General features: G+C 38.6%; 1 protein-coding gene across 3 annotated transcripts in view; it reads right to left on the bottom strand.

Moving 5' to 3' along the window:
* LOC129779566 (adenylate cyclase type 6) overlaps nucleotides 1-22,966 on the bottom strand; it is a 497,443-nt gene that overhangs the window by 61,890 nt on the left and 412,587 nt on the right. For all 3 annotated transcript variants that reach the window (XM_055787124.1, XM_055787122.1, XM_055787123.1), the window contains exon 8: nucleotides 5,899-6,267. In XM_055787124.1, coding sequence (XP_055643099.1) covers nucleotides 5,899-6,267 — 369 coding nt within the window. The remainder of the gene's footprint in view (nucleotides 1-5,898; nucleotides 6,268-22,966) is intronic.

Raw genomic sequence — 22,966 nt, forward strand, 5'->3', positions numbered from 1 at the left:
AAGTGCACCCTTCACCGGGCATCTCCAACCAAGTTTGCTTCCCATACTTTTGCAATTCCTCTGTCAATTTTGATTTGTCCATGCGACAAAAAATCCATGGAATCCCAGATCATCTACGCTCCGATTCTATTCCGCCGATATTTTCGGCAGAATATGGGAAAGTTAGATCTGACAAAATGTTCTTTACTGACGGTTCATTCATAAACGGGTCCACTGGCTTCGGCATCTTCAATGAAAATTCCAGTGCCTCTTTCAAACTCAAAGATCCTTGTTCCGTGTATGTCGCTGAACTGGGTGCGATATACTACGCACTAGGGATCATTGAAACACTGCCCATCGACCATTATTTTATTTTTTCAGACAGTCTCAGCTCAATAGAGGCAATTCGTTCAATGAAAGTGGATAAACGCTCATCTTATTTCCTAACAAGAATAAGACATCTATTGAGTGTTTTGGTCGAAAAATTATTCAAGATTACCTTAGCATGGGTTCCCTCTCATTGCTCGATTCCGGAGAATGAGAAAGCGGACTCGCTAGCAAAGGTGGGCGCTTCAGAAGGCACACTTTTTGAAAGGCAAATTGCCTATAATGAATTTTTTCACATTCCTCGTCAGGACACACTCGTTAGTTGGCAGCGCATGTGGAGTGAAGATGAGTTCGGTCGTTGGTTACACACGATTATTCCTAAGGTTTCGACGAAAGCTTGGTTTAAGGGATTGAATGTAGGTCGTGATTTCATTCGCGTGATATCTCGGCTTATGTCCAATCACTACAACCTAAACGCGCATCTCTATCGCATTGGGCTCGCAGCAAACAATCTTTGTGATTGTGGCGATGGCTACCACGACATCGAGCATATTGTCTGGTCGTGTATCCGATTCCATGCTGCTCGCTCTCAGCTCTCTAGAGCACTGAGAGCAAAAGGCAGACAATCGGATATACCCGTCCGGGATATCTTAGGTAGCCGTGATCCTGATCTTCTGCTTCATCTATACCTGTTCCTCAGAAACGCCGATGTCAACGTTTAATGATGTTTCCTTCGTTGTGTCCCTGTTTCATATCCCTCCTATCCGATCGATAAACTTTTACTTAGTCGCGGCAATACATACACACACTCTTTACAGATACACGGGCCAAAGGTTGTGCAGTCCACTGATCATTCAACAAGAGCCAAAGGTTGTATCGCTTATGACAACTCTACACGAGCTGATGATTGCGCCGGCTATTGACCATTCTATCCTGGATTCCTCGAGTCGAGAAGACGCACCACGCTAGATATGGGGTACAGACTAGGGGGCGTTGCTGATTAATGGTCAGCTGCATCCCAAAAGGAAGTATCCCGTGTCGGGCACAGGTACAGAGCATTGGAGACAGCAACATCACAATTACGAAAACACTTGTAATACTAACCTCGAGCCAACCGCGAGTAATCGGTTACATATTACTAACATAGTTATAAGGCAAACATTGTCGAAATATTGAACTCCCGGCTCCGTCAGGTTGACGCCATATGAGCCTTAATAAAAATATATATTTTGGATAAAAAAAAAAAAAAGTTATACACCATTAGATCGGATATTTGTTCAGCATTTTTTGTTGTTGTAACACAAACAGTGAAGATTGTAAAACAATTAAACTATTCAACTATTGAAGTGTGTATGTTTTTTAAAATTTTACTCACTAATTGCGTTGTGGGGAAAGAGCAACAGACATCATGTTCACATACTATTCAGGCGTTGGTCGCCAATTGGTAAACAAATAATCTTCTAGTGGGAAGGAAAATTTTGAAAATATTTTTCGTTGCTTTCAATCCATCGTTTGGCCTATTGCGTGTTCGTGTTATCTTGATAACCATTACCGGATTGTTTGAAAAAATTGAGAAATGTCGTCACGCGATTTTTCCTTCAATCAGAAAAAATTAATATTATTAAACTATTAATAAGCATGGTCTTTCAGGAACCTAGGTTGAGTCCCAACAGAAAATATTGAAAATTGCGCGAAACAAATTATTACATTCGGTTAACGGTGAATTTTGTATTCCGCAATCCGATCGAAAATCAAACGTTTTCCGCAATCCGTTCACCTTCTCATGGCAACGATGCCATCGGATTCCAGTCGAACGGATTTCAGAATAAGGGTATTTATCGAAATTCAATAACAAATTCTTCAGTAAAAATTGTTGGTGAGTCTGGTGCCTGAAAGAAAACCTATCAAACAGCTTATTTGAAAACTTTAAAACTGAAATGCAGTCCTAACAAAGGTTGTTGGCTTCTCGCTGTCTAGAGCGACGGTGGAATAGAAATTTATGTTTGTATTTGTGAATACAAACATAAATTTTTTTGAATTTATGAATTATTATTTGTATGTTTGTATGTTTGTATGTTTGTATGTTTGTATGTTTGTATGTTTGTATGTTTGTATGTTTGTATGTTTGTATGTTTGTATGTTTGTATGTTTGTATGTTTGTATGTTTGTATGTTTGTATGTTTGTATGTTTGTATGTTTGTATGTTTGTATGTTTGTATGTTTGTATGTTTGTATGTTTGTATGTTTGTATGTTTGTATGTTTGTATGTTTGTATGTTTGTATGTTTGTATGTTTGTATGTTTGTATGTTTGTATGTTTGTATGTTTGTATGTTTGTATGTTTGTATGTTTGTATGTTTGTATGTTTGTATGTTTGTATGTTTGTATGTTTGTATGTTTGTATGTTTGTATGTTTGTATGTAGCGTATGTGGCGGCCACTACAAAATGAGGGATTACATATTTTTTCAAAACCCCATCAATATGGGTATCAAATGGAAGAGCTGGACTAGTAAAACACAGTTATTTATAAAAAAAATCAAATCCAAAATGGCCGCCACCACAAAATGGCGGATTACATATTTTCTCAAAACAAATCGCATCAAAATGGGTATTAAGTGAAGGGACTTGGTCAGTAGATCACAGCTATTCATGGAAAATTCAAATCCAAGATGGCCGCTGTAACAAAATAGCCAATTACTTTTTGAAACGGTTTCATTCAACTTGACCTGTTTGTATGTCTGTAAGGTTGTCCCACATTAATAAAAATTTGACCCCGTTCCTTTTGACTTATTGATCTAAAATTTGGAACAAACCTCTATCTCTGCTGTCATTATAATACTGTGTATTCCATTATCTTGGAAATCCAATTTGGCCGCAGGCAAAAAATGACTGAATGGGTTGACTTGGAGAACACACTTCATTACGCACAACATATATTCAAAAAGGTGTGTGTATTTTTTGGAATCCCCTTAATATCGGTGTCGAATGAAATGATTTGACTAACAGAATACAGTACATCATCAAAATATTCCGAAGAAAATTAGGTAAGAAATAAAAATTAAAAAAAAATTGAATGGTTTTATTGTAGAGAAGTATACTAATCATACTTTAGTACATATACTAATGTACTAAAAACTAAAAAAATGGGTGGGTTATATCTATGATATAACCGCAAGGTTGACGTGGGACTGCCTTAGCTTAGCAATCATTAGTTTGTATTGATTAAATTCATGATTGAATGAAACAGTTTCCAAATTCAATTGAATTCAATATATTTGCTTTGTGAGTAAAAAGATTGAATAAATGCCATGTAAGGTCAATTCATGCATTGTGATAGATTATGTTCTTCGTTACAAGTAAATTTAATGATATACCTTTTACGTTTGGTATGATGCCCAGGACAAAATATATGTGCGGAAGAATTATCAAACGATTATTTTATTTAACATTTCCCTCTTGATACATCCCTCAAATGTACGTACTTCTCGAACCGCGAATTTGCTTGAAACTGGATAGTTCATTCGCTTCTAGTGTCTGCACGATTTTCCCAGGTTCATAAGTTTAGAAGATTGTGTGAGGACATACATATTCCAGTCTGCACAAAGGCAAGCGAGGACAAAAGTACTCGCAGTTTGCATTTATTTGCAGAGCCGATTTCACCAGAAACCCTGGTTTAGAAGTCTGTGTTAGGGAAACACATTTCAATCGGAACAAAAATACCCCCGAGTTACATGTATCTGCAATGTCAATTTCCCCACGCTCCATGGATTTGAAGTCTGTGTTAGGGAAACATATTTCAGTCGGAACAAAAATACCCCCGACTTGCATGAATTTGAAATGCCGATTTCATCCAGGCACCTTGGTTTTGAAGTCTGTATTAGGGAACATTTTTTCGGTGAGAACAAAAGTCCTCCTACTTTCATGTATTTGCAATGCCGATTTCCCCAAGGCTGCTTGGTTTTGTTGGCAGTGTTAGGGAAACCGTAAATCGGGCCAATCAAAACGAGGCAGTTAGGGCGATTAGATAACGCCTTATATTTTACAGTTATTCAATTGTTTATGTAATTAAAAATGACATTTTGTTAGTTGCGATAGATGCGTAGGAATATTCCCTATCAATTGATGCAAACATCTTTCCGATTCACTAAGAAATGTTCGAGTTATAAGCATTTGAAATCTTTCATTTTTTCCTGCATGTTCTGTGTTGAGGTTTTTATTTTACCCTCCATCTATTCCGGTTAGACGTAGTCCCATGTCAAAAAAAGGAAAAAAAACTTTTTAAGTTAAACGGTTTGATATATTAAAAGCTAGAAAATAATTAGGCAAGTAGCAGTTATTAGTTATCACATCCCTTCCTTCATAAATCTAGGGCAATGATGAGACTAAAATAAAACCGTAAAAAGCTTTTTCTTACTTTTTTTATTATTTCTAAAGAGTACAGACGATATTAAAGCGCACTGAATACAAAGTGATTGTATTGTCGGTTTTTATTATGAAGACTTCTCCGGGTTGCCCAATAATATCTTCATCATGAAATCTAGTATAGATTGGCGAAAGATTTTCCAAACATACACCATCGTTCCATTTTGTCGCAGAAGAGCTCCCACGGTTACTATATCACTTCATCTAGAGATAATCTCTATCGCTGTGTGTTAGAATGAACGAGTACTATGCACGGTTGTATATTAATTTTATTGGAAATGAGTTCTATTACTCGTTACCTTAGGATACCATTTCATAGCCTCTGCCGAAGCGAACGGACTTCACAGATCCATACAAGATACGTTAGAAGGACGCATTCTTTTGCCGTCACTGAAATTTGGACAGTTTATTATGTTCGGTGAACTCTTTCATATAACGGTCTTTTTATTTCTGTGGCTCAATCGATATTAAAATAGGAATTCAAAAAAAAAGTTGTTTCGATTCGACTTTCGAAACACAAAATTTTTAACTTGTTGCCAGTATAATTTCAATTCATGAAACGTAAAGAAATAATTTCACCGAGCAAAGAACACAAAACATGCATTTACCGTCATCGAATGATACCCGTTCGAACGTGTCAATTCCCGTCCGATTTTATTGCGCTTCAAAACACGTGGCATGTGTGCGAACTCTCAAAAACACAAATTTCAACAGCGAAAAAAACCAGGCCTCGCCCCCAATTCTTTCCGAGAAATGCAATTCTGTGCCACCCACCCATACGGTGGACGCAATGTTTGTTACAAGTGGGTTCACTTAATCGAGCATAATTGCAAAATCAACTTCAGCATCATGTTTGCTCCTCCCCTCAATGGGCAGGCAAAAAGCACGTCATGTATTCAGCTCGTCATCTCCTCCCCGGGAAGTACAATATTCACAATCAAACCTTTAATTCAATGATTGAACATCGCTCATTCATTTTTATTCTGTTATTATGACGTTTTTCCTCCCATCGTTTCATATTGAAGAGTAATTAATTTTCCAGCGAAGTGGCACCATATGCTGCTGTCAAAAAATTAAACATTTCCATTTTTTTCTCAAAATGAGATGATAGATGAGCAATCAATGGCATACCTGACAAGGATGTTGTCGAAAAAAAAACAAAGTACTCACTTAGCGGAAGTGGTGAAGCTGAAGCAGACGTCCAGCGCCAGCAGCGTCACCATAATCACGTACGACACCTGAAACAGGTAGATTTCGTTGATGCGCTTTTTGTAGAGACACATTAGCAGTAGGGCGTAAACGGTTGCGCAAATGCCCAGCAGGATAAGCTGGGTCATGTTATCCTTGAGCAGGGTAAAATAGTCGCGACTGCATAGACTCAGCTCACCGTCACCGGCGTCGGTTTCGTTCAGTTGGGTCGATATCGTCACCAGTTGCGCCGCCTGATCCTGGAACTCTCCGGACTGCCCGTAGTCGATGTCACCGTTGATGGATGCGGCGATAATATCACTTTTACTGTTACGGCGGTCGTTTGTCTGGCTGAAAGTGAACATCAGAGAAGGAGAATAGAAGCGCGTGTTAAAGGTTGATATAAAAACAAGTCGCAGACAGCAGTATTATAGCCTGGGGATGAAAAAGCGATGCGGTGTTGATATAAATAATTCAACGGAATAATTCTGAAGGAAGCAAGTCCTCGAGTAAAAACACGCTGCTGATTTGAACAAATTACAAAACTGCTTCGGTAAATATACTCTGCGAGCTCATAACTCTCTAGCGAGGGTAGTAGCTAAATGAGTTCGAAATTAGTTTGGGATTGCATTATGTGCATAATAATGGCTAACTTGAAGCGAACGAGAGTATAAAAAATCCATAGCTGTGTAAATCCACTTCAGAGTTGTGAACAATCATCTCACAGTTCTTTATTCAATAACAATAGCTGGTTTTAAAATTAAAAGTGGATATATGCTTCTGCTACTAGAGCATCAAAGACACATTTTGGATAACGTAAATATGAGATTTAAGAGAGCCTCTGAGCAATATTTTTTGTGGAAACTCCCAATTTATGCGGGAAGTCTTTTTAATGAAGAATGATGAGAATGCTTTGAATTGAAATTATTTTCAATATTTTTTATAACTGCGTTTTGTTCAACTCACATTAGGGTAAATGTTCTACCTTTCGTAACAAATTGTCAAGAGTTGGTGACGCTTCCTCCGCTGGAAACCAAAGAAGGCTATGGGTTGTTGCGAGAGAGATTTTTTACCATTCTTTTATTGAACCTTCTTCAGATGGTTAAAACTGTTATTCTGAAGCCAGTTTCCCGCATAGCCTTATCACAGCAAAAGGCTGGCATACCCAGTTTTGGATTCGTTGTGCAAGATTTTTTTATCTGTACGAATTAGCAACAATTTTGTGACTTTTCCATGTTTCCAAGTTTTTTTTTCCAACAACCTGAATAAACTTTCTGTTTACACTGAAGTCGCTTTTTACGCGGTTTTTTTATACGCGGTTTTATTTTACTCGGCTTTTTTACGCGGTTTTTAGAATTCACGCGGTATATTTTTACGCGGAATTTACGGGGGTTTTTTCACGCGGATTTCGAAATTTACGCATTTTTTTTACGCGGCACGTATCAACGGCGTAAAAACTCAATGTGCTGATTGATGTGACTTTTCACGACATAAGTTTGTATTGTGTCACTGATTAGTAGCTGAGAAATAAAAGGAATTACAGATATCATGATTGTACCATATAAAAAAATCAGTAAATCAATTGTTAGAATATGGGTTGCGTTTTAAACTAATAATTCACTGTTTGTTAGATTTTTACACGGATTTTGAAAATCACCCGGTTTATTTTCACGCGGATTTTGGAATTTACGCGGTTTTTTAAGCGGATTTTGGAATTTACCATATCCCATATCCCGAAGAATAGAACCTGAGAGAGGTAGAGGAGATGTGTCTAAAACGCGCCGGTCGGGCAATTTGACCCGCCTAATTTTCTCGTAAACCAGCAAGAATATAAATGCAATGGATATAGGCAATTGTGCTAGTCAATGATAGAATCCTACCATTTAAGTTTTACATTTGTAACATGCTTTAAAAAAATAAGAAAAATAATTTTCTTTGGAAGCGATTTTCGATGTAATTTTCTACATCATTTTTATAAGGTTTTTGTTGCTTGAAACCGATTCAGAGGCGATAACTGTGGGTCATATTTATTGAGTCGAGTTCCCAGTGAATATCTCAGATGAAGAAAGTGGTAAGAAAGGATTCGTTTCCTTCTCAATTTGACATTTTCCGCATCAGCTTACCATCGGGCAGTATGGTATACCCTTGATCGGGGCAATTTGCTCGCTTTCGGCCGTAAACATTCTCACGAGAGAAATAGCTTGTATGTGAGGGATGCCAGATGATTTTTTAAAATATCTCTGCATGGCACGAATAAATGTCCTCAAATGTAATCATAATGAACAAAAATGAGCAAACCATCACGATATTTTGAACATGAAGTTCGATAAATCACACAAACAATTGTTTTTCCATACTTGGAAATGACCCCAGTATGTTTTCACAAACATTAATTGTCTTCACAAAATTAGATGTCTTCAAAACGAAAACATGTCTTCACATCTGGCAACTATATTATGTGCTCAGAGAATGCAGGAAAACAAGAGCGCGGACTGGAGAATTAACGCACGAATACTGGGAGAACACGCTCACCGGAGGAACGGTTTCTTCTCTTCGCTGGTGGGCATGAAGTGAATAGATTGAAGGAAGGAAGGTATTGTATTATAGAGACTTTAAACTCTGAGACTTCATTCGTCTCTAATAGATTGATGGAATCTCTCATTCATATAAGCTGTTTCTCTGAGCTTTATAGTCTCTGAGAGAAACAACTCATGGGCATATTATACTTCTCCTGGGCCATTTAACACCGTATGATTGGAAATTTAGAATTTGGGCGCCTTACAAAATAAAATTCGTAGCACTTTTGTTATTCAGTATCTAAAATACAGAACGATTGCAGATGACTGAGGGTTAACTAATCTACGTACTGACGTAGGTGTTACCTTAAATTTTAAGAGCACGGTCAAGATAAATCCATTCTCGCTTAGGGGGTGCGTATTACCTACTTCTCCTATAAATTATTCTCTCTGGCTTGATAAGACAAAAATCCATTGACCACTCCAGCTTTTCGATTCCGACCAACCTTAGGGGCAGTGGGGGCAAAGTGGTCACCTACTTCAAGTTCATTCGTCCAGCGGACCAAGCAGCGGGAGGGCCTGCGTACATACAATGTTCAGAAGGCGGGAGGCCATTTTGAAAGCCATAATACTGAAAATTTTAGAAATTTAGAAATTTTGAAAGCCATGTTCTATTTTTCGGAAGATCCAATGTGATTTTCTTGTCGATGGTCATCAGTGATACATTGTATATGCTGCAAACAGAATTAAATTTTGTGATTTATTGATTTTTTACGATAACTTTCAAGTTGAACTTCGAAAAAAACCATTTCAACTTGCCCCGGTTAACCTCAATACAATTATTTTTGTGTTTATGAATCCATTACGGTAAATTTTGGGACGCTAGTCCCTTCATGGAAAACTTCTAGACGAGGGGGGACTTTTCCTCCCCCGATACTCAGTTAGTGAACTAGTTTTTTCACCCATATCCTCAACCGTTGCGTTATAAAACGATTTCTTCAAACGGGCACAAGGGAGGGGAGCAACCCGACAATCACAAAGGATGCTTTGAAATCTGCTGTTGCACATCGCCTGCTATTTCCAGTAAAAGCATCAGCATACCAAACCACTCAAGGATGAAGGGGGTGGAAAATAAACTAGATTAACACTGCAACCGCACCGCCGCCAACTACGATGTGGCAGCATGGACTTTGTTGGCTCACTTGTCACCTCCCAGCACCTCTCGGGAGCGGTTGAGCATCAGTCTTTATAGGATAATAAATAACACCTCCTTCGTCGGCAGCTGGCCAGTAAACGCCTTCGTCCATCGCTCCACAGGTTGAACGGTGGCAAAAGAGCCCCATTAAGGTCACGAGACGGTGTGATTATGGCCCGAATTAGCAACAAAAGTGGCATTGTCGGAGGTGTCACTCGAACGGTTACCCTTCTGTCTATGGGTGTGTGTGTGTGTGTGCGTGGCGTGGGATGAAGCAAATCGGGTTATGAAGATTCATCCCTTGGGGCGAGGACACTTGGGTTGGGGTAATTAACTAATTATAACTAATGACACCTGAAAGATGTTGCTTTTGGCGAAGGCGTAGATAAAATTAGCGGCACATTGCGTGCGCTTTAAATCTTTTCAGGGATTGTGATTATAATCGTAACTAATCCAGCCTCTCCATTATGCTGAATTTTTGATGGAGATTACGGGTGCTTCATCATGTTGGCGAGTGCTCGAAAGAAATGCTCATTGATTACATCGTGTTGGAAAAAGTCTGTTCATTTTCAAAAGCCGATGTCGTTATTGGCGAGGATTGGGAAGGATATCATGACCTCCCAAAATGTACATTTTATTACAATGGCTTCATTAGTTCAAACGAGCAATAAAAGATGTCCAGCTCCTTTTCTCCTCTATATGCATGGGATTATGTTGCCTTTCGAACACGAAGTATACGAGCGCCGTCATTCCGAGAACCGGTGTTGGTGCTTAAAGCTAGCACCATTCTAAGCGCCACACTAAGAGCAATTTTATTGCCCCACCGGTAGCCTCCGGGGCACTTTAGTGCAGTAAAGAATATTTTGTGACCCTGCCCATCTTTGCGATGGGTTTGGAAAGCTTACGCTTACGCCATTTGTTCAATATTCATTCCAGTTGCATTATTTCATACGTATCGTTCAGAATGTGCGGGCTGTTGATTCTGGCAAGTGTATGAAATATGCTCATAGAAGATTAAAACTGCAACGTTACGATCGATGTTTGAAGATGGTGAACGGTGTACGTATGTAATTTCTCTGATGATTATTGAGAGATTAATACTTCGACTTTCCCACAGATCCTACAATAAATATGCGTTTAAGGTTCGAGTTCGAATTCGACTTTGGTATATCCTCATTGAAAAATCTTGAACGAGAATTGTGTCTGAAAATAATCTGATATTATAATGACGCTGCCATACAAATGATACACAAATTTCTGCATAACTCGAGAACTAATCGAGCATGTGGAGCCAATTGGCAACACTGTATTGTTGTGGTTAATGCAAGCTTTTTTTTCGTCTCCGTAATTAATGTATAAAATCTGTATTTTTTCTGTTTTTAGGGCTTCGTATCTTTGATGTAGGGGAAAGTAGGTAAAGACGGACACCCTAAGGTGTAATCTCAATTTTTACACATATATAGCTTTCATGATCGCAGTTGTTGTACTTGAAACTTCAGGTCCTTTTCTATCATAATTACCGTTGATACTAGTAAATTTATTCCAACATTGATGTATTCTGGGTCATTGAAAAAAATGCATCGAAATACTATTTCTTCACATGGTCGGGAAAGCCGAACATCTGGAATGGGTAAGACGGACACTAAGGTGGGAAAGATGGACACTTACGGAAAAGTTGTAGTTTTTGTACGTATTTTAGTATTTTCAGCATTGGGGAGTGTTCTTGAATTACGCTACGATTCGAAAGGCTACTCATGTTGTTCGTGGACAGTTTCATCCTTGGAAGGGAACGACAGAAGAGGTCAAATACATACACTCCATGCTAAAATTTCTGGATTTTTGCGGGCCATTGTCCTCGCAAAGGAAGGAAAAGAATCTGAAATAGCCAACAACCTGTCCACGCATATTTTAAATGACCTCCTAGGAAGACGATAATTCATTTGTAAAGTTTAATGATACACTTAAAAATATTTCAAAACGAAAGTTTATTTATAAAGCATTAAAAACAATTCATCGATGGTTTAAGTTCATTTGAGTATTTAAATTAATTCAATTTTCAGTGGGAATAAAAGAACTAAAAAAAAAGAAGAATCAAGAGCAGTTCTGACAAATAGTCGCAGCAGAAGTAAAGCATTCAGCGTGGAACCATGAAAGGCATTGTAAGCATATTGTCCAACCTGTCCCGAAATATGAATCAGAAAACTGGCTTCCGCATTTCTCGCATAGATTATCAGATGAGGTGTCCCCTTTGCCCTTATTTTGCTTAGGCTTCTTCGAAGAGCGTTGTTTTTGTTCTTTTTTGATGGATTTAATGTCTTTCGATGCTTTCGCCTTCTTCAAAGTGTCAGCGTATTGAGCAGACGTTATGTCAGCTGCCTTTTCTGCTTGGCGTTTTCTCTTCGTGACTCTCGGGGTGACCAATTTCGGTAACGGAAGTATGATCGACAGAGATATTTCAAACACCGGGTTATTTGCCGTTCAGATGCTGTCCGGTTCTGCGAAATCAGCCATGATGTCTTCGGGAAGCACTTGAACTTCTTTATCCTCACAGGAAACCCGATTTACGGTCGATTGACTAGGCGCACCTTCAAGATGCAATCGAAACGTCTCTTCTTCACGAAGAATCTTAGGATCGGGTTGATCAGTCACCGTGGCCGGGGCAAAGTCATCATCGGAAAAAATATTGCGATCAAATGGCCAAATTCCTGTTTTTTCGAACCCATTCTCAGCAATTTCCGTAGTAGCCGCCTTGATGAATGCAGGTTTCATGAGCTCGGCAACGTCATATTGGCTGACGACTTTACCTGGTTGTAGGAAACGCTCTACTTCCTGTGCGTAGTACGTCTTGTTGCTAGATTGCTAGGTTGAGGTGGTAAAACTAGAACCATTTGTTATGGTTAAGGTAGCTCTAGCTTTCTCGGTAAAAGCTAGGTTCTTCGTGTGCGACGAGTGGCCATCAATTATGAGCAAGGCAGGACTGTCTTCAGAAGGTTTTACATGCTCCAAAAAGTGATCGAACCACTCATTGAATATTTCGACCGTCATGTAACCCGATGCATTACAGGCAACTTTGCTTTCACGTGATGCCCCTTTCTTCAAAGCTTCGTGCATCCGCATGCGAAGAAAAATTAAGAACGGCGGAAGGTGCTGTCCGGTTGCGGACATGCACATTACTGCCGTAGCTGTGATGTAATACCACCAACCTGTTTTTTGCCTTTCAATGCCGCTACTTTAGACTTCTTCGGAGGAACCTGTAAGAAAGTATGAATAAAAAATTAAACTGACTTTTAAACTAACTACAATGCCAAAACAAATACTAACGGTACAAACACTAGTCTCATCGGCGTTCAAAACACGATCTGGCGTCAATTTGGGATCTTTCAGCGCTTCTTCCAGCAAATCGTAAAACTGGATACTGCTGGCTTATTGAAGCCTCTGGCTCGGGCGGCAGAGGTAGCTTCAGGTTTACGGAACGACAATTTGGGATTTCGTTTCAGAAAATTGCTTAGCCAAGCTTTTCCAGCCATCTTGGTAGACTTGTTGAACGGGTGTGGCAATCCATTTTTTTCGGCCAGATCAAAAGCAAGCTTTCGAACATTAGTCATCGTTATTCCATAGAACCTCTTTTCCAAATCCAACAGATGTTGTACTAGCTCCTCCTCTTGTTGAGAATTGAATACGGAATCAAGAGGTCCTAGCCGAGTTGATACAGTTGGACTTGTGAGGTGGCGAATCAATGTGGACCTTGGAATTGCGTAACTTCTTGCTGCTGTCTTCACCGGCGATCCACTTTTTACAGCCTTAATGGCTTGTTCCAACTGCTGCGGTTACTCTTGCGCTTGTAATTTGTAGACATCTTTATAGTAAAACCAAAAGGTTTTGTTAAATACCCTAGGAAAATACTAGTGTCCGTCTTTCCTTACCTTAATGTGTCCGTCTTGCCCGAACTGGCAGCATTTTCTTTCGAATGACCGTAGCTCTTCCTATAAGCGTTGAAAAAACTCTGATTTATCACATGATATTTAATGATGGACTAAATAAACACTTACCCGTTGGAGGAACACGTAAAGAACCAAAAATCACGAACTTTTCGCTATTTTCTACGGAGTAAAAATTACATCGAATGGTGCACCCGCGAAGATAGTTTTTGTTTTGTTTACAAGCTTGACAGTTCGCTCGCTGGAAATCAACAGTGTGTCTCGAAAGTATTGATACACTTTATTGAAAGTATTCGCATAACTAAAATATTTCAAAAAAATTTAGTTAATGAAATATTAAAAGTGTCCATCTTACCCGCAGTGTCCGTCTTTACCTACTTTCCCTATGTGTTGCATTTGCGGCCAACATCGAGTGTTGTGATTTTGTGTGATATTTAGTGTCGAAATGTATAAAAAATCAAACGCCCAAGGCTGTTAATCATTGTAAAACCATCACAAAAAGGGCAAGCCATTGTATTAGTGTTGCGTTATTTATCTCTGTGTCTCGCGTTTATTGTGTTAGGTGTTGTTGTTGTTTTTTTATCCCATTTATTTATTTAAGGCTCATTAGCATTTTAGCAGTAAAGGAGCCGAATTTTAATCGTGTACATGTCACATGGTTATCATGTCTATAATTAGCACATTACACAGTTGCCATTCGCCAGTATTCCTTCTATACCATTACAAATGGTACATTCACACAGTAGCCATTTAGGCGTAAGAGTATTCTTGCTGTTCTTCCATTATCCAGCTAGGCCACCGGACAGCGGAGACAGTTGATTGATCATTGTTGAGTTATTTATAGAACAGCAGCCCGATGTGTCTTGCAGAGCAGAGCAGTTGTATGGATGAATCGATCCTATTTCGACCGTGGGTAGATCTCCATCGCTGATGATTGTTGCGTGGACGTAGCTATTCTGTAACAACACAAAGATGGTCAATGAGGGTCCTGAGTTTTGAACTCACGATCGATCACTTACTAAGCGAACGCGCAACCAATGTGGCTACGGAGACCCCCAGTTGTTGTTGTTGACTCTGTCGAAGTGAAAACGCATGATTGTGCGGATAGCGGCAGGCATTAGCTAAACTTTCTGATTTATATTGACAAAGAGTCATGCTTAGCCGCATGCAACTATACATGTAGTAGATTGTGTGCAAGCTTGCTAACTACAATCATAATATACAATCATTTGATAATCAATCATTTGACGAGGAAAGAAGAAACTGATAGCTGGTGCGGTCCGGCTTTTGTGTGTGAAAAGCTCGGTAGAGTTTGCGAATGACACACTAGTGTGTGGATTGTCTGCAAGTGTTTACACGAGGTAGGATCTGTCCTTTTTATGTTCATTGGATTCTAGCCCACTAGTAAGTGTGGCCAAACATACTTTCTTTCTTTTCTTTCTAATTGCCTAATTATTCTTGGCCTTTTTATTGAATATGGACGACGAAAACATCTGTGTCATTTGCGAACGTAAAGAAATTGATCGGAACAAAATCGTGACGTTTTTGTATTGTTTTTCTTGTGCGCATCTTCAATGCAAAAACTATATCGGAAATGCTGGTCGCCGTGTGCGTGAGAAACCATTTTTTTGTACTCCCGACTGTGCGAAAATTTATCAACGCATAGTCGAGATGTCAACTAACAAACAATCATTAATCACAACGCTCACGACGGAATTAAGGTGAAGGTGTTAAAGTTGCTAAAATTTACATTATAGACCCATTAAACGTAGAAATAATGATTGTATTGATATGAACACAATTTTATTCTATTGATTTTCATGACATTAAACGCTATGACTCAGGAATAACATTTTATTGAGTGGTGTCGAAAAAATAACGATGCTTTGACCAATACAAACAAAATTATTGCCGAAGATTGAAAAATGAAAATTTATCTTTCAGAGCACTTGCTCGAGTTTTCCGCCGTTTTTCACTATACAGTGCGACCGCAGATGAAAATTTAATATCTTGTGAGTAATCGATTAGAGTTTGGTTGATATTACTTCATGGGAAGTGTGCGAAAATGATCATTTTCTTCACACTGTTTCGCAAAATTATTGATTTTCGGGCGAGGGGTGAGGGAGAGAGATGAAAGAAATGAGCGCCATTGTGGCAGCCATTTGTGGCTAGCTTCCACCTTCACCTTAAAGACGACTATTGAGAATACAGTAACTACTGAGACGCAAAATATTCGATCAGAGGTAAAACAGATAGCTACAGCCATAGAAAAATCCCAGGAGTTTTTATCGGCTAAGTTTGATGTAATTGCCGATGATGTGAATAAATTAAAACATGAGAATGAAGAAATGCAGCTTAAAATTTTTAATCTAAAAAAGTCGCAATCTTCATTGACCGAGACTGTTCATAAACTGTAATTAATTACTGATAAAACAAGTAGAGCGATGAATGAGAAAAATGCTGTTTTCATGGAAATTCCTGTATCACGTGACGAAATTACTGCTAATATTATTGACAAAACAATTGAGTGTTTGGGTTGGCAGTTAAAAACAGGATCTATAATATCTACCTCTAGATTAAGTTCCAAAACAAAATTCTAACAATGCGTTGCTTGCTATTAAATTATTTTTTTTTTCATCAATTATCTGACAAAAAAATTGTGTTGGGTAAGAAAAAACAGATGGGTAAATTATTGTCAACTGCAATTGACCCTTCACTAATGTTAAATGGCAGGCCAACTTCCATATCCATTCGCGATGAACTTAGTCCACTTACTTCTGAACATCTCCGTGAGTTGCGTGAATCTCAGGAAATATTGAAAATCAAATATGTTTGGCCTAGTAGAAATGGAACAGTTCTGGTAAAGAAGGGGGACGGCGATAAACCTGACGTTGTTAAAAACAGGGATGACCTTAGCAAAATAATAACTCGATATTTGAATGGGACTGAGACACCTTCACCGAAGAGGAAGAGATCGGACATCATCAAATCCATTGACAAACATTTCTAGTTCTTTTTTTTTCCTAAATACTTTACTATTACTACCAAAATAAATGCTCCGAACAATAGTTGGAGAAATATAAATGGACACTTTTTGAGAATACTACAGTGGAATGTACGTGGGATAAACGACCTAGATAAATTTGACAATATAATTTTATTTTTAAATCAGTGTGAAATGTCTATAGATGTTATGGTAATTGGCGAAACATGCCTGAAGTCTGAATTTTGCCTACTTTATAGTATCAAAGGATACAGCGCAACCTTCTCTTGCCGGGAAGTATCCGCTGGAGGTTTGGCTGTCTTTGTGAAAAATTCAATCAAACATACTGAGCTATCAATCAATGGCCAGTTTTACGATATTATTAGTGTGTATCGTCCCCCCTCTTTTGACTTCAACACATTTTATGAGTTTTTGGAAAACAGACTATATTCTTCAAAATCGAGACCATTTTTAATTGTAGGTGATACAAACTTTCCTGTGAATCTTTTAACAAATAACAATGTAATTATATACAGTAATCTGCTTCAGTCTTTAGGTTTCATCTGCTCCAATACGTTTACTACTCGCCCGGGGAGCAATAATATATTAGACCATGTTGTGTGTAGGATCATTGACGCGCAAAATGTTCGTAGCGACACAGTGCTTCCAAAAGTAAGTGACCACTCGTTGAAAGTGTCTTCATTGCAGCTATACGGCTATAGAGTTGAAACTAAATTGAACAAAACGATCATAGATCATGAGAAGCTAAATGCTGAATTTTCACACTACTTGAATACGTAAGATGTCTGTTTTGTTGTATTCATTTTCACCCAAGGGAAGTTTATACGGCGAGAAAAATTGGAAAAGTGAAGAAATATTAGTGATTTCCCATATGCTCTACATATAGTAAAATATGTTGTGTTATTGTTAGTCCAATTAAAATTCGCATTGGGTTGACTAAACACTCAGAAAGTAAAAATTATAAAAGAAAATTACCTTTTCCATTTCAAATATGTTTCTCTATATTAAAGTAACATGTTTTTACTGAGCTTGAGCTTGAGCTTGGGTAGACTGTACACTTCGTAGTTGCTCTCCGTGATTGACCAGAACCAACCAAATTGCACAAAGAACACACAGAATGACGCTTGGGACTAGCAAATCATTCTCGTTGTGCAATTTTCGGTGATTCGAGCTTTAAATGGTCAATAACGACGCCGGCCACGTCCTTACAGTCACCGGGGGAAGGGAAGCAATGTTAGTATAATATTCGCCGCCCGAAGGCCAGAAGGGTCGCCTCTATAGCGTGGTTCCCTAGCGTTTATCATGGGAGGGATAGTTGTTAGTGGGGAGAGGTAAAAATCAGGATTCACTGAGGTAAGTGATGTGATTATGTAAACGCGAACTATCGACCACTCGACGAAACAAAAATCCGAAAACAGCATTTCATTTTTCATTTTCATTTTTCATTTTATTTATTATATCAACAGGCCTTTACATTAGTGCCCTAATGATATCTAAATCTAATTTAAATCTAAGTCTAAATGAAGATTTTATTAATGTCTAAGAACTACGAGGAACATTTTTTTGAGAGTTGAGCGAGACAGGTGAAAATCGAACGATGAAAAACATCGGTTTAGCACTCGACACATACTCGCTACGGGCTCGTTGTGCCCGTAATTTGTGCAGGAGTGAGGGAGACGAATAAAAGTGTAGTAGCGTAGGTTTCGATAGCAAATGTTGAAATTGATCGTTTGAAGAAGGTCGGGACAGTCGATATTCGTGAGAATCAGATCCGATATAAAAGTAGCCTTAGCTACGTCTCTACGTACGCTCAGTAGATCAAGTCCAATTAATTTACAGCGGTTCTCGTAGTGAGGAAGATTTGAGGGATCATTCCAGGGCAGATTACGTAAAGCGAAACGAACAAATTTACGCTGGATCGCTTCGATGCGCTGAATACCGTTTTGATAGTAAGGCGACCATGTTATGCAAGCATACTCGAGAATTGAGCGAACCAACGCACAATAGAGTGCCTTGATGCAATAAACGTCTTTGAATTGTTTCGTGACACGAAAAATGAATCCGAGAGTTCTAGAAGCTTTGGCGGTGACGTAAGATATATGATCCTTGAATGTGAGTTTACTGTCAATGATGACTCCTAGATCTTTGATTGCTACTACACGGCTTAAAATCACACTGCGCAATTTATATTCATAAACGACAGATGAACGTTTCCTCGAGAAGGATATAATGGAACATTTTTCAGGATTCAAAACCATTCTATTGTTATCACACCATTCAGCGAAAATGTCAAGCTGCTGCTGCAGGTACACTGCGTCATTAAGACAATTGACGGGCCAAAACAACTTGAAGTCATCGGCGTAAGAGAGTTTGTGGCACTCCAAGCAAAAGTTAACGTCGTTCAGGTACAGAAGAAAAATGTAAGGGCCAAGATGACTACCTTGAGGAACACCCGATGATACTGGAAACGGAGAAGATACAGTGTCACCTATTTTCACTGACATCACACGGCCAGTCAGGTATGAACGTAACCAGTTCAAGAAGTTGCCGTGGAATCCGAGACGTCGGAGTTTAGCGACCGCTATTTCGTGGTTTATTTTATCAAACGCAGCTGAGAAATCTGTATAAATTGCATCAATTTGTTGACGTGACTGTAGAGAGCGAGCGATGAATGAGGTGTACAGTACCAGATTTGTTGAGGTAGATCGCTTGGGAACGAAACCATGTTGTTGATGTGAGATGTAACTACTGCATGCATGGGAGATGAATTCCAAAACTATGAGTTCAAATAACTTAGACACCGAACAAAGGCTGGCGATTCCTCTGTAATTCTTGACATTTTTCCTGCAGCCTTTTTTGAATACTGGAAAAACGAAAGAATTTTTCCATGCTTTTGGAAAATTTCCACATTCCAGTGATCGAGAAAATAGCGAACTTAGTGGCGACGATAGACTACCAGAGCACTTCTTCAACACAATGGAGGGGATACCATCTGGCCCCGGATTTGTAGAATTTTTTATTTCGCGACAAGCTAATTGTACTCTGCTAGGGCTAATGGTAGTGAGGGCGCAGACAGATGGCAGATGGCATGTTTTACAATACGCGGCAAAGATTATGGTATCCTGAGAAGGAAAACCTGTCAGATAGATTGGTCCGGCTTTTATTCTAGTATTCATCACACTTACTTTTTTTCGAAATTCAATCACTCCGGCGGAGATTTAACTGTGGGGAACCTAAGAAGGTAGGTAACCGAGAGAATTCCTGTAAAGCCAATCGAGTCGGCAATATGTTCCATTAATAGTCACGCCTGTTCTGTATCAAACTTCAATTGCGACGACGGAGTGTTATTTTTGGGAAACCTGACAAGATCACCGAGAAAACACCTTCCGTTAAATTGAACCATATTGTGGGAGAGAGCATTAATCGTACATTTTTGGAAGAATATAAACGAAATTGGGAATTCTAGTGTTTCGAATTAATTGCAGCTTCGTTGAATCGGATTATCTGTTACATAGCTTTGACTCAACTGCTGAAAATCTTTGTATTCTCTTTTCACGATAAAAAGGAAAACCGGGGGAGACTGACGGAGAGAAATGTAAAATGTAATTGGAGGTTGTGGTAAAATGAAAGTCATGAACGAGAGCATATTTTTCATGTTTAATACGTGAGCCCCAAACTCAATTCATTCACTGGATTATTGTTGGTTCGAGTGGTCGATTTTCTAAAGGAAAAAAAACAACATGCTTACTACACATATGATTTGTGATTTTAAATAGTAATTTCGAATTTTATCATAAGTACTTATCTTGCTATGTATGACACACACTAACAAATGTTAGGCCAGCGATGTATTAAATTACTCATCGCGAATAACAAATGAATAAAAAATCACGGATAACAAACGAAATAAAAAAAAATGTGCACAAAAACACCAAATATAATCACAGACAAATCTGCCCCTGCGCGACATTTTGCCCCAATTACATTTTACATTTCAAAAACATCATTTCCCTGCCTGTAAAGAAGTCCCGTTAGTAACAGTGCATCCACGCCAAAGGAACGAGCAAACAAACACTTGCGTAAACACGCCAGAATGACACATCACTGCTTTTAATAGTATTAATGATGATTCACTCGCGCATACGATGAATATTAGCCTTCTGTTATTTACGAATTTACAACAAACTCGCAGTATCTGAAATTAGAAAATTAGAAATAGTCCGATCGGGTATTTGATTTCCGCAAATTCGGCTGCACCAATGCAGAGTTCTCTGAATATCAAACCACTATTTCCAACGACCAACACATACACGCCGAGATTGTATATAGATTGCACACTCATTCGCGAGATACTGTAGACATTATGGTCGTAGACAACGTAACGCAAACGCACACACACCAGCATGCTCTACCCCATACAGAGGTTTATAACACGCACACTGAGCCAAACACTGATGTCGCTTGAAGCGTGAAAAAAAGAGGTTTAAACCTCCTCGACGCCTGACTTTGCAATGATTTTCACTGAAATTTTCTCCCGTGAAATTCAACTTTCATTGCACTTCAACGCACATCGATCACCAATCACTTTGGAAAACCCGCCCGATTTTGAAAAAAAAAATCTCTCGTTTCGCTTCCATTCACTATTCCACGTAACGCAGCTTCGTTTTTCTCATAATCGTTTTTATTTCCTCTCGATGAAGCTGTAAAATCACGTTAAAACAGGTATAAATGGCATTGGAACGAAGGAACGCACTTCTAGAAGCTTGAGAAAGGTGCTCAACGCCGTAATTACAAACAAAAGATCACTTTATACACTTCTTAAAAGAAACAAACGACGCGATAACATGTTTGTGCATGTCGACCGAAATTATGCACAGAGTAACAGAAACGCGTCCGCTCTCTATGACTGCCCGATTCATGTTTTTACTGATGAGAAAAATTGATAATTGTGTACGGTATTGGTAATTATCTTATATTACAGTGGTGAGTGTTTTTTTTCTTTATTTCATACATACATAACATAGGAGGCATCTCGTCTAGGATCACAGAGGGAGGTTATCATCATATATCGTTCCACTTCGGCATCTATTGTCTGATACGCACCATCCAACGACTGTTTACCATCCTTCCATCATCATCACTCGGTAAACACTGGTGGAGTGAACAAACAATACCGAACAACCAAACAAAACGGCCCTTTATCAGAGCCACCAAAACATTATCAAAAAGTTTATCGATGTAATTTTTCCAACATATCCAAAACCAACAGATAGCCTAACGGAATCCTACGTCAACTATGCGGTCGTGTCTCCTGTGCCCTCCTGTGCCCTCCTGTGACTTTTTTCTTTGATTTCTTGTTATATCAAAATTAGTATTCTAATGTCTATTATTTTTAGATTTTGAGAAGCAGTTCGGAAGTTCGTCTTATGTCGACAATTGTAATTAATTTTCGCAATTAGGGTGGTGAACACTTCGTTCGACTTGAACGCAAGCGAAAAACATTTCGTCTCAAATTAGGTCAAGTGGAACCAATCAAATTTATTTTTCAACTGCATTTTATATGAAAAAAAACCTCACAACTTTTTCCCCCTTGCATGTTTCTCCGATCATAGAAACAAACGATTTTGTGAGTCGAACTTTTTTTTTACGTTTTTGGTTGACCCAGAATTTCACCCAAGAAAGATTATTCTTCTGCAGACATCTTTCATTACTTTGTGACGTTACATTTCTGCTACACGCAGCCGAGAGACGAAGGTATCGAAAATCAAGGAAACGTTATTCGGAATATTAATTTTTTTTGTGTTGGTTTCATTACTTATGCCACGATTTGAAAAGTATTATCTTCTTTCTGAAAAGAGATTGAGTACGGAAAAAGTTTTAAAAATGAGAAAAACAAAGCGCGACAGCCGAAGTATATTCATTTAAGTTTTATGCATTGACTTTGATTATTTGCCTTTTGTATGAACTCGAATGAAATAAATGTTGTAGTTTATGTAATTTGTATTTTAGTTGTTTTAATGAAAGAAAAAGTTCAAATAATAAAATTCTAGCGTTAAGAATCATACACACTTAACATTTGACAATAAGTAAAATTGAATTGTTTATGTTAGAAATCTTCCCACCTTATATTTTCCATCTCGGGTTAAAAGGACTGTTTAATAAAAAAAAAGTTATAGGAGTTGTGTCCAAGACACGACCACATTGTTGACGTAGAACTACGCTGTTTCAAGTCCTCCGCTTTGCGCTCTTCCCAACAGAAGCCCTTTCTATTAATATTCCCGGTCTCGATTAGCTTAGCTGTCATCCTTGATTTTGTTACTGTCATGCGATAACAAATAACACACAACATTCATGAACAATTATTTTCTTGGCGAGCCGACGATAGCCTAGTTTGATG

Source organism: Toxorhynchites rutilus, chromosome 3 (genome assembly GCF_029784135.1).
Source record: "Toxorhynchites rutilus septentrionalis strain SRP chromosome 3, ASM2978413v1, whole genome shotgun sequence".
NCBI lineage: Eukaryota > Metazoa > Arthropoda > Insecta > Diptera > Culicidae > Toxorhynchites > Toxorhynchites rutilus.